This window comes from Salvelinus sp. IW2-2015, linkage group LG35 (assembly GCF_002910315.2).
Source record: "Salvelinus sp. IW2-2015 linkage group LG35, ASM291031v2, whole genome shotgun sequence".
Classification (NCBI taxonomy): Eukaryota; Metazoa; Chordata; class Actinopteri; order Salmoniformes; family Salmonidae; genus Salvelinus; species Salvelinus sp. IW2-2015.
The window spans coordinates 17996748-18009982 of NC_036874.1; the positions used below are offsets into that span (position 1 = coordinate 17996748).

The 13235-nt window shown below is 40.5% G+C and overlaps 1 protein-coding gene across 2 annotated transcripts in view; it reads left to right on the forward strand.

The window, feature by feature from the left end:
- The first annotated feature begins 252 nt into the window (after nt 1–252).
- Nucleotides 253–13235, forward strand: part of LOC111959022 (sal-like protein 3) — a 21541-nt gene continuing 8558 nt past the window's right edge. The window contains exon 1 of one of the 2 annotated variants that reach the window (XM_023980425.2): nt 253–1724. In XM_023980425.2, the coding sequence (XP_023836193.1) occupies nt 1643–1724 (82 nt within the window). In that variant the 5' untranslated portion in view covers nt 253–1642. Of the gene's footprint in view, nt 1725–3669; nt 5129–13235 lie in introns of those variants that run through there. The other variant, XM_023980424.2, reaches the window with a different exon arrangement.

Here is a 13235-nt window from a genome sequence, read left to right on the forward strand (position 1 = left end):
AAATTAATGTTAGCAGCTATAGGGACACGGAATCAAATTAGATATACATAAAGTCACAGACCCATTTTTAGATCAATTTTATTTACTACACTTTAGACAAACCGATGATTCCGATGGTTGATATTTGGAAATATATGTCTATATGGTATCAAATCGCTCCGTCGTGGAATCCATAGCCTAGTGTGAAGCGTATGACTTAAACAGTAACGGTGTGGTACATCCTAGCGGTCGCTCAACGCAATGGGCTGAACCTAGCCCAAGGTTTTAACTCTCTCACACACAGCACAGTCCCCACACACCGAGCTAAAGGCGAGGGCAACAACGGCTACATCAAACCTCCCAAGCAGTGCTCCTGTTACGAACCATCAAGTGAAGTCGAAGCCTTGTCCGACTTGTCCGACATATGAGAACGTAGATCGATCCGAAAAAACATCTAAAGCTCTTTGGAAAGGACCGGGGTCTTTGGTTGAGCAACTGACGGAAGAGAGGGGACTTTGGACAGCAGCTCGAGACAAACGCGCAGCCGGGAGCAAAGCACCACGAGGGGGAAGACCACATCTAGCCACCCAGCGCCAGTTGGGGTGTATTTTATTATTATTATTTTTTATAAACGCTCATTATACAAACGATTAGGTGCGTATAGAGACAAGGAACTATTTCATACTTCATAACTCCGACAAGGCGCGCGGATTCTGAGAAGACGCAAAACAAACTTTGAGTGGCAATTCGAACGAGTATGTTCCTTGCTTGTCCGCTGGCAATCAAACCGAACTTTTATAATTCCCCTTTATAACGGAATTGCATCATAAAGGCGCACTGGGAACAACTCACAACCARCCTCAAAAACTTTATCCGTCCCATCCGCTTCTAGCGGGTGTCGGCGACTGATGTCCAACGGCAAGGAGGTGATTTGAATGACGATGCTGTCAATTATATGAAGGTAAAAAAAGACTGAACCACTTCAGGGACATTAAAAACACTTTCAGATGCACACAGCCACATTCACAGGACGTACTCAGTCGTGGGACAAAAGTTATCTAGCCTAAATAAGATGGAAGAAAAGATGGATGGAAAGTATGAGCATTGAGGCAAACTGTTCGAATTCCGTCATCTAAATTATCAGAAGTACACAACCCAAGTGGAAAATACTACTTAAAAGCATGGCTGAAGTATGGGATACACACAAGAAAAGAATTGCATCAATGAATCTCCAGCACTAGTGAAAGAAAAGTGAAAGAAAGCTCCACAGAAAAGGGAGAAAAGCTGACCTTCCGCGACGTAGACCCCCATGAATGCTGGGCGTAATAAACGAGATTTTGTGTGTTGTTGGAGGAGGTGGATAGCAAGAGAAGAGAGACAGATAGTCTGAGAGTGAAGCAGCTAATTGCTTAGTCTGTCCCTCATTACCATATCCAGTGTGTGTCCGCTGGACTTCAGCCAATCCCTCTCACACAGTACCATTAATCGTAATGCATTATTCACTATCATAATTATATACCGACATGCGCAATCCACGCAACAGCAACACTAGCTAATTCCCGTAATTTTTGCAACCAGACTATTTGTGTTTTTTTTTTTTTTTCATTCGGTCGCTGCTGATGTATCTGCAAAAAGCAGAGACATCTTGCAGCGTATCAGCAGCATGTCCCGTCGCAAGCAAGCGAAGCCACAGCATCTCAAGTCGGACGAGGATCCCACAATAGCCGGGGTGGTATCCGAAAATGGTAAGTTATGCTTCTATCTGCGGGTGGGACAATCTTTTTAAACGCATGTCCAAGTCTACAAAACGTATTGTTTTCTCCGAATGCAAGCTTTTCCGGGGCATAATTTTTGTTAGAAAGGCTATGTTTTTATGTAGAAGTGACTTTATAATATCGGTCAAATGACTTAAAATAGAATGTGTTTCTACGTCTATATGTCGTGGTCCCTGCGAAACTTTGCTTATGGTTTTACGCGTAGATCTCCTTGTCGCTTCCACCGGTTTCATCATGTTGTGAAACCCAACGCAACCTCCAAAAGAGCTGGGAACTCTTTATTTACTTGCTCCAATAACTAGCCTACCTGTTTTAATACAAGAAAGTAATTTGGTGACATTTCAAGCTTTATTCAGAGCACGTTAAGGTACTATCAAAAAAACACTTTTGAAGCCACTTTTAATAGCCTACCGTTGTTGGTTGTGCTTTTAGGTAACAAAGCAACATAACACAAGCAAATGCAATGGCCTCAAGTCGGCATTTAACAGTGTTAATTCGATAACTCCCACAACAGTTTCATACTTGTCTTAGTTTTTACATGCAAATACATCTCCTACTGCGTTATACGAGTGCAAGTGAGCTATCTGTTTCAGAGTATGGTTCATAAGAAACTCCGATAGATTTCGTATCAAGAAACTATACAGTTTGATACTATTTTAATATGACTTCAGATATTATATTAATCAAAAATGTTTTTTTCTTTAAACGCAACCTCATCAGTTTCTAATCTTATTGCTTAGGTTAACTGACATATGTTAAGGTATTTACATTTGGTTGATAAGCTGCTGTTTGATTTGGGGACAATAGGAAAACTGCACTTTTATTGATGTAATTGTTGAGAAAGATTAAATTGCATTTTTTTTTGTGAGGGGGGCGGGATATATATAAAGGGCTATACAGAATTTAACAGTAAGGAAATATTCAAGTGTTAGAATGGTATTCATGCACGACGGGGATACGCTCATTCATGTTCGTTTCTGAATCAGGGAAGAGAAACAAACTGATAGTCTACTATGATATGAAAAATAACTCAACGAATTATTACTTACCGTTTTCTATGTGATTAACACAATCTGACTTTTGAAAATCAGAAGAAAAAAATGCTTGACGTCAAGCCATGCACGGATTGACAAAATATGTCAACACAGGTGTTTGTCACTCATACAGTCCTTCCCCCGAATGAACCCCTCCCAAACCGCCCCAAATCCCACCTTTGCAAAGTAGYCTACTAGGCTACAATGTAAATCACCATTTGCAAGAAAATGTAGCCAGGGCATGTTTATTTAACACAGGTGAACACTGAGGAAGAGAAAAAAACACACATTAATATTATTTCACAGATGAAATTACATTATTGGTTGTTTGTTATAGCCTATCAGGAACTGGAGCTGAACTAAAACACGTTGCACACCAAAAATGGAATTGTAGACTTCTGCAAATAAACGCTCTTTGTGGATAATAACGCTCTTTTTAAAATTGATTAATATTGCACCAAAAGGGGGTGAAGTAGGCCTCCAGCACAGCATCACCGYAGTCAAATGTACAATGAAATACAAATTAACTCTTTGTGTCAACACTTTTGTTTCCAATGTTTTCTTCCACGTTATGTACAAAAATAAAAATTAGGCCTATATGATAAAATATAGAGCACATTGTTCGCAATAAATTAATGTTAGCAGCTATAGGGACACGGAATCAAATTAGATATACATAAAGTCACAGACCCATTTTTAGATCAATTTTATTTACTACACTTTAGACAAACCGATGATTCCGATGGTTGATATTTGGAAATATATGTCTATATGGTATCAAATCGCTCCGTCGTGGAATCCATAGCCTAGTGTGAAGCGTATGACTTAAACAGTAACGGTGTGGTACATCCTAGCGGTCGCTCAACGCAATGGGCTGAACCTAGCCCAAGGTTTTAACTCTCTCACACACAGCACAGTCCCCACACACCGAGCTAAAGGCGAGGGCAACAACGGCTACATCAAACCTCCCAAGCAGTGCTCCTGTTACGAACCATCAAGTGAAGTCGAAGCCTTGTCCGACTTGTCCGACATATGAGAACGTAGATCGATCCGAAAAAACATCTAAAGCTCTTTGGAAAGGACCGGGGTCTTTGGTTGAGCAACTGACGGAAGAGAGGGGACTTTGGACAGCAGCTCGAGACAAACGCGCAGCCGGGAGCAAAGCACCACGAGGGGGAAGACCACATCTAGCCACCCAGCGCCAGTTGGGGTGTATTTTATTATTATTATTTTTTATAAACGCTCATTATACAAACGATTAGGTGCGTATAGAGACAAGGAACTATTTCATACTTCATAACTCCGACAAGGCGCGCGGATTCTGAGAAGACGCAAAACAAACTTTGAGTGGCAATTCGAACGAGTATGTTCCTTGCTTGTCCGCTGGCAATCAAACCGAACTTTTATAATTCCCCTTTATAACGGAATTGCATCATAAAGGCGCACTGGGAACAACTCACAACCARCCTCAAAAACTTTATCCGTCCCATCCGCTTCTAGCGGGTGTCGGCGACTGATGTCCAACGGCAAGGAGGTGATTTGAATGACGATGCTGTCAATTATATGAAGGTAAAAAAAGACTGAACCACTTCAGGGACATTAAAAACACTTTCAGATGCACACAGCCACATTCACAGGACGTACTCAGTCGTGGGACAAAAGTTATCTAGCCTAAATAAGATGGAAGAAAAGATGGATGGAAAGTATGAGCATTGAGGCAAACTGTTCGAATTCCGTCATCTAAATTATCAGAAGTACACAACCCAAGTGGAAAATACTACTTAAAAGCATGGCTGAAGTATGGGATACACACAAGAAAAGAATTGCGTCAATGACTCTCCAGCAGTAGTGAAACAAAGCTCCGTAGAAAGGGAGAAAAGCTGACCTTCCGCGACGTAGACCCCCATGAATGCTGGGCGTAATAAACGAGATTTTGTGTGTTGTTGGAGGAGGTGGATAGCAAGAGAAGAGAGACAGATAGTCTGAGAGTGAAGCAGCTAATTGCTTAGTCTGTCCCTCATTACCATATCCAGTGTGTGTCCGCTGGACTTCAGCCAATCCCCCTCACACAGTACCATTAATCGCAATGCATTATTCACTATCATAATTATATACCGACATGCGCAATCCACGCAACAGCAACACCAGCTAATTCCCGTAATTTTTGCAACCAGACTATTTGTGAACATTTTTTTTTCCATTCGGTCGCCGCTGATGTATCTGCAAAAAGCAGAAACATCTCGCAGCGTATCAGCAGCATGTCCCGTCGCAAGCAAGCGAAGCCACAGCATCTCAAGTCGGACGAGGATCCCACAATAGCCGGGGTGGTGTCCGAAAATGGTAAGTCATGCTTCTATGCGCGGGTGGGACAATCTTTTTATACGCATGTCTAACACAAGTATTGTTTTCTCCGAATACAAGAAGGCATCTGTTCATGCTCCTGACCGGGACATAATTTGTGTTGAAAAGGCTGTTTTTTAAAACTTTATCATTTCGGTCATTTGACTTAAAATAGAATGTGTTCGTACACCTATATGTCGTGGTCCCTGCGACACTTTGCTTATGGTTTGCTTTGCTTATGTTTATAGCTCTCCTTATCGCTTCCACCGGTTTCATCATGTTGTCAAACCCAACGCAACCTCCAAAAGGGTTGGGAACTCTTTATTTACTTAATCCAAGAACTAGCCTACCTGTTTAACTACAAGATAGTCATTTGGTGACATTCCAATCTTTATTCAGAGTACGTTAAGCTACTATCAAAAACACTTTTGAAGGCACTTTTAATAGCCTAACGTTGTTGGTTGTGATTTTGGCTAACAAAGCAACATAACACAAGCAAATGCAATGGCCTCAAGTTGGCATTTAACAGTGTTAATTCGATAACACCCACAACACAATTTTATACGTGTCTTAGTTTTTACATGCAAATACATTTCCTACTGCGTTATACGAGTGCAAGTGAGCTATCAGTTTCAGAGTATGGTTCATAAGAAACTCCGATAGTTTCTTGATAGGAAAACTATACAGTTTGAAACTATTTTAATATGCGTTCAAATATTATATTAATCAAAAATGTGTTTTCTTTAAATGCAACCTCATCAGTTTGTGTGGATCTGTCTCGCGCTCTCTCTCTCTCTGAGACACACACAGAGACACACACACAGAGACACACACACACACACACACACACACACGATGTAAACATTTAAAATAGCAAGCAATGTAATTATGTTGAACATACCACGCTCTACATCATATTTATGCCTTCGGAATTTGAGAAAGTATTTGCATCAATACATTGTATAACATTTTCTTCATAAAAGAGGACAATATATAGTATTTTATTCATTTATGTTGGCATACGGTAGGTTATTTTCCAGTGTCGATGCCTATCCTGGCATTGAAAGGAGCGGGTTGCATATTCTGCGATAGCTTAAGTGAATAGCATGTTTTGTCATGGAAATGTTTTTGTTTACTCCCTCACATAAATGTATGACACTTGGTTTGTTTCCTGTAGTTCCCTATGTCTACACGATCAGTTGACAGGGTTAGCCGTGTGAAAGGGGTCACTCTTTCCTGGTAATCTGTGCTGCATGCGCTTGAAGAGTGTAAAAGCTTTTAATTAGAAAACTAAAGTGAAATCTTCACCCAAAGCACACACAACGAAAATGCATGTCAGTTTGTTTTTATATCCTATCTGGACATTTTTTAAAATAAAAATAAAAAATGTTCCTGCATACATTAATGTTGAACAAACCTTTTTTATCGAATACAAAATCTTCGATAGCGTTTTACGTCAGGCTCCCGTGATTTGTCTATAATGTAGTCTAATGCGCATGTAAATTCATAAATGGGTAATTGTCTATGATTCATTATTCAGTAAAGATTCATTCACTATTTTACATACATTGTTTGTTTTGTTATTTATTTTACATTTCAGGAATCGTGATCTAGCTACAAAATTATTTGTAAAACAATTTAAGTATCTGCAGCTTGCAAAAGTTCCTATATGCCTTAAAAATAATAGAAATATATTTAAGTTTAATGCAATAGGTCTTGTTCGTTTTATAATTTATAATCCCTCTTTGTTTCTCTTCTTGTGCTGAAATAGTGTTTGTCCACTAGTGCCCATGGGTGACGTCCAAAAGTTCTAACACAATCCAAAGGAATTTTCTAGTCATTTTAACAGCATTCTGAAATTACCAACATATTATTTTCCCTCTTTCTATTAGCTCGAGGAAGAGTGTAATGTGTTAGTCAGCATTTCTTATTGACTATCCATACAGCTTACGTGGTATTCTCGACAAARAACTGTCATTATCTTGAACCGTCGCTGACCAGCACATACAGCATCCATTGTACTGATCCTGTAAAATAGAAAAAGTGTCATGTCATCCCTAGGGACAAATAACAGTCTTATTTCCATATGAACATTGTAGGGTGATCGAGTCACAATGCTGAGCATGGGTTGTGATTCATTTATTTATGCATTGTCTTATCATACCATGCCATGTGTTACATATGAATAGGGCAGTCAGTGTCACAAAAATGTAATGTAGCTAGCTAAGCTGATTGGACAATACATCACACTTGCCTCACTTGTTGGTTTATTATAGCAATGAATTGCAAGAGTAAAGCCAGCATTGAAGTATAATCTGTATATAAGGTTAGTAATACATTCTCTTGTATATGTCAAGAACCAGGGATAGTAAAATGGCATCTATTGATTACAGGCATATATGCTGAGAACAGCGTGGTTCTGATTGTCATATGCCATCTATTGTGTTTTAGAGGGTACTAATAACCTTATAAAGGAAAACATTCATTTAAAGATGATCCTCGTTAACTATAAGGGAGGTTGACGTGAGTAGGAGGAGGAAGGAAATCAGTCTTTCCAATAAATTCAATAAGAAGAGAAAAGAGGTACTCGATGTGACGCATACTTAAGAGACTACTGTCATGGGCCTGTTCAAGAAAAAGTCACACATCCTTCTCTCATATCAAACAGCTGTGTCAATGAGAAAGCTCTCTTCAGTTATGTTGGCTTGGATATTTTCCTCTTAGGGCAAATAGAGTTGAGTGGAATGCCTCTCTCCTTCTGTCTTATAAGTCTTTACTTTTGATAAGAGATGAAGATGAACATAGTCTGCGGATCATGCTGCTACCAGCTCGCAGAGTCTCACGTCAGAATTAGACGTTCACCCATGTTTCTCGAACGGCAAATTTCAATACTGACTTGTATCATGGATGACCTGGCTGCAGACACAGCTACACTCACTCATAGACATGTGTATGCAGAGATGCGCACACACACGTACACACACAGACCACACGCCATACATGATTGCTGTGTGAGAACTACCAATGCCATACTGCTTAGCATTTTAATTTTTCGATTGCTATGGATGATCCTTTCTAATGTTGGAAGAATGCACTGACATGCTTGTTGTCAGGACAGACTGCGCTTCACTGAGAGAAGCCTTCTCAAGCGTTGGACAAAAGACAGTGATAGACCATTCGATAAGATACCCTACAATGCAGTATTTCCACCGATACGACCTAAAGTAACTACACCACTTTGTGTCAGACAAAACGTATGATGTAACTGTGATCAGTTTACGTATTGCCGTTGTACAGCTACTGGCAACACTATTGATTACTGTGCCTGAAGTAAAAATTGTGTATTTTGTACAAAGGAATTCAGAGGGTCCAATCCTCTTTCAGTACACTGTCAGGACTTAACGTCCATTCTGTTAGTCGCTGACTTGGCTGATTGTGTGTAACCTCTCAGTCACAACACAGCAAGAGAACATAGGCCTACAGCAAAGAGATGCTATACCTATAGCATCAAGTATTCATAGGATAAAAAAACACCATAGTAGATGTTTTTCTAAAGGTTATTGGATGAATCCAGTCTTCTCTTTGTATGTAATGTCTTTTTGTGTTCCTGGTTCTGCAATTCAGATATGATGCTGTTGCTCTCGCCTGCGTTAACACCTCCTGCCTGCGTCTAATTGGGATTTATCAGTTATTTAAATCCCGCCTTGATTTGACTTTTTTTGTGCTTAGGGCTTTTGTGGGGAGTTTACATTGTTGTCCAATGTAGCACTTTAGGGCCCTATTGTGTGGTGGCCCTGAAAAGGTAGAATCGCATGCAGTGCCAACAAGCCTCTGTCTGACCTGGCCTGGGCCCCCCCCACTCTCCCCCCCAGGCCTCCCAGCCACTTGCCCTGAGGTTGGCTGGTTAGAAGTGCTTTGATAGAGCTCGCTGACTTAACCTTTGCCTACCTCGCCCTGCCAGGGGGCTGCGGCTCGATGTCAAGCTCATAATACAATTAGAACAGCTGTGCCATTGACCTTGGCAGCGCGGCTTACCCGTGTCCTAGACAGTGTTAACAGTGACAAGCTTTCATCTCACTGCTGCCTCCTCTGCATCTAGTCCCTTTAGAGCTCTTTCCCCAGGGGTGAGGGAGAACACACACACACACACACACACACACACACACACACACACACACACACACACACACACACACACAGACAACTGGAAATACAACTATTTAAAGTGAATCCTCTCCAGCCATTCATAATGGCAAACCTCTTTATGTGACGCAGTGTTAGGGTGTCTGCTAACACTTAACATTTGCAAATGAACGAGCGAAACGAGAGAGGGAAAACATATTGAAGTGGATGGATGGAATTAAGAAAGAGATAAAGGAGAGATGATATATAGTGAGGGAACATCCTGATAGCAGTGACAACCTTGGCTGTATCCCCACTTGCCATTCAGTGAGGCTTTGTTTGGCTTTTGTTTTAATCCTCTCTCATCATTTCAGTGGAAGACTCTGGACCACCCACACAGCCATGCCAAATATGTTTCCAAGAAGAAGGCACCCCAATATGGCTGTCTTTTAATTACAACCCCGAGCACTTAAAAACACACAATAACTATCATTCCCCTTGATGAAGAGGAACTCGCCAACGCCATGTGACAAACAATRATCRGGAGAGAGGGCCGTCATTGAATACTGTATTGCATACGCTTATGCAAACAAATCGTTAATGTTTGGGCTGGGGCTACATCTGCATGCAGTGACAAAGGCCCCTCTGTCAGAGAGGATAGGATATTACTGTACCACTCTGCGTGAGGGCCAGGCCTGTGAAATAGAGAGCTCTGCTTGGTGGGGGACTGCTCTGCAGGTGCGGATGGGGATGTGTGTGATGGTCCTGGTGGGGAGATCCGAGAGAGGAGCTGTTTGAGACGTGGCGTACATACATCATCACCACCGGCTCTGTCTTGGAGGGAGGCAGCAGGGATAGTCACCGCTGTGTGTGTGTGTGTGTGTGTGTGTTATGGAGAGGTGGCATTTTGGGAATGTCCTCCGCTCCTTAGCCATCCTGACGGGACGGTTGTAGTACAAAATAAATAGGGTAGTCGAAATGTAAAAGTAACACAGGGAAATTGGGGGAGATAGTGAGAAAAATAATGCAATAATGCAATGGAAAAAAGTAATTGGTACAGGAATTCTAACATTGTTAAACCCAGCAGGCATCCTTATTTTCCCTCCTCCTCACCCCCCTCTCTTACAGCTTGGGCTGGACCTATAGCGATTCATCTCTCTTTTAAGGATCCTAAGCTCTCCTAAATGCTTGAGAAAAATGCTTTTAAAAGGGGAAGAGGAGTTGGCGAGTCCGGGGATATGTGATTAAGGCTAAACTCGGACCCAAGTGGAAGTGCTTGGTAGAGGGTTCAGGCCATGCTATCATGTCATCAAGCATTAGATATCATAAGAAACAGTGTTTGTCTCGGCAAAAGAGAAGCGTTTAAATTAGATAATGTAATTTCCTGAGTGAAAAGCTTTTGTGACTTGTATAATAAAAAAAAATACGTTCTAACATTTCAGGTGCTTTTTATTTATTTTGTATGATTATGGAGTTTATATGAATTGCAAGTGTGTGTGTGCGTGCCTGCGTGCGGGTGTTTGCATGTATGACTGTACCTCACACATCTGTGTGTGTGTGTTTGGGGTGAAGGGGTGGCGTGTGCGTTTGCCCTGCTGTTAGTGAATCTGGAAATTGTTAAAGGCCCAGTGCAGTCAAAAACATGATTGTATATATATTCCCACACTACGAGGTTGGAATAATACTGTGATAATGCCCTTTTAGTGTAAGAGCTGTTTTGGAAAGACCACCTGAAATTTCAGGCTGTTTTGGTGGGATGGAGATTTGGCCTGCCTGGTGACATCACCAGGCAGTACATTAGTTACGTCCAATAAGAAAGAGAGTTCCTAACCTCTCTGCCAATAATAGCTCGTTTTCAGTTTTCCCCTCCCACTCAAACCACTCAGACAGTCCTAGAACAATTCTTGCTTGGAAAATTGCTCTTTGCTAAGAATCTATTTTAGTTTATTTTTGACCATTCTAATTGAAAACAATCACAGTAAGGTACTTAAGTGTTACCCAGAAATGATTTCATGTTAAGATAAAAACAGCTGCATTTGGACCTTTAAGAATGGAGAGTTTGTAATTGCTCAATAATTTGCTAAATACATTGCTCAGTGGCTTTCACAGAATCAGTAGAGAGCAGGAATACCTCTTTTGAGGTAATATGTGAGATTAGCGGTTTCAGTTTGCATGCCGAAGATTGCTGAGCCAGATAGTGGATGCAACGATACAAAGTCTTACAATCCCCCTATTGATTGTGTTGAGCTTCATATTTGCATTTGAGTAAAGGAAGACTCTTAAAAAAATGAGAACCACATTGGATTTTCTAATGCCTTCCTTTCTCATGCTATAAGAGAATCAATATATACACACACCCCCCCCCCCACACACACACACACACTCACACTAAACAAGATCTAGCCTCAGTCGCATAGAACCTAAAGAACAACCTGTCTTGTGTATTATACTTCCTCTAGAAAAGTACAGTTCATTTGTATCATCTCAAAAAAAAAAAAGAGTGTTTCATTTACCACGTATTTGTTTTATTTGCAGAGATTTACTTGCACCAGAATGAGAAAATCAACCCCGAAATCAAATGCTTATCTTCCCAGAAAGAATTCTCTAGTTGTCTCAATAATACAGCGATACCCTTCACAATGTTAGTCATGAAATGATATTCCTACAGTACGTAACAAACTGTACATTCCAGATTGTAGGCCTACTAACCAAAACAAATATATATATATATTGAACATTGGCATTATACTACTGTCATCTGCTTTTCTTTTAGCGATAGGGATATGAATGATTCACATATGATCTCAATCAGTTCACAAAGTAAATTCAATAAATAAATGAATGTGGTGATACGTTTCTATGACAAATCTATGTAGACCAACACATTGTGGCAAAGAAAGGGATTGTTGAAAAGCAGTGATACCTCAATTTCCAATTCTTGTTCATATAAATGTTCTGAACAGTAGGACATGGCCAGAATTGGGGCCTCAACTGAACTCTGTTGGAATGCAGTGAAATGTACAGTATGTGATATACACATCCTCAAATCATTTCCCTTCAAATTCAATCACTTACAGTAATCTCACCATAGTGAGAATTCTCAATAGATTCATTTGTATTCATCTTGAACATGCAAAATCCCCAAAATGCTTAGATCTAGATAACAGATATTAAAATACTCAAATCACAATTTATCAATGTTTATAGGCCAACAAAGGCACTCACTTACAAAGCAAATTGTATGAATGAAATTAGAGAATGACAATAATAACTGCTATAATAAATGCTAATAACGAATCGGTTTATAACAATGCCTACTCATTGAGATTATTGACCTTTCACCCTAAATTATGCAAATGAGCCCCTGTGTCTATTGATCGTCTAAGGGGATTTCTGCCTTCAATCACGTGGCATTGCTATTTCCAATAACTTGCTCTTTTCATAGTTTTGTATTGGTGTCGTGTGAAGTTAATAACTATCTCACACAATGCATACGTAGGTACATTTGTGCAAATGGAAGCTGTGTATCCTATACCACAAAAAATACTTTTATGTACACCACTAAAGACACACTATATGAAAAATACTGTATGAATGTTACGCAATTCTTTCATGCCTGGCTCCCACTGTGCGTCATGTTTGTTGTCATATCGTTAACTTCATTTTGTATGTTTTAATTTAGGCCATTGTGTCACGCCATACAGGAAGACATCAAATAATGCCTGACACTGGCGTCACACGGCCCCCAGTGTGTTCCTGGGGAGGAACTGATAGCATTTCCAAAAGCCTTTCTGTTGATTATTAATTAAGTTAAAGACACCGGACCCTGATGGTGTGGTGTAGCCGCCCCCTTGGCCAGAAATTACAGGAAGAGTGATGAATTATTTCACTAATGACTCGTTAAACTGACACGTAGGCGTCACGAAGGCCGCGATACAGGTCGGCGATGTTGTGCCCTTCGAAATGAACTGAAGCATAGAGCAAC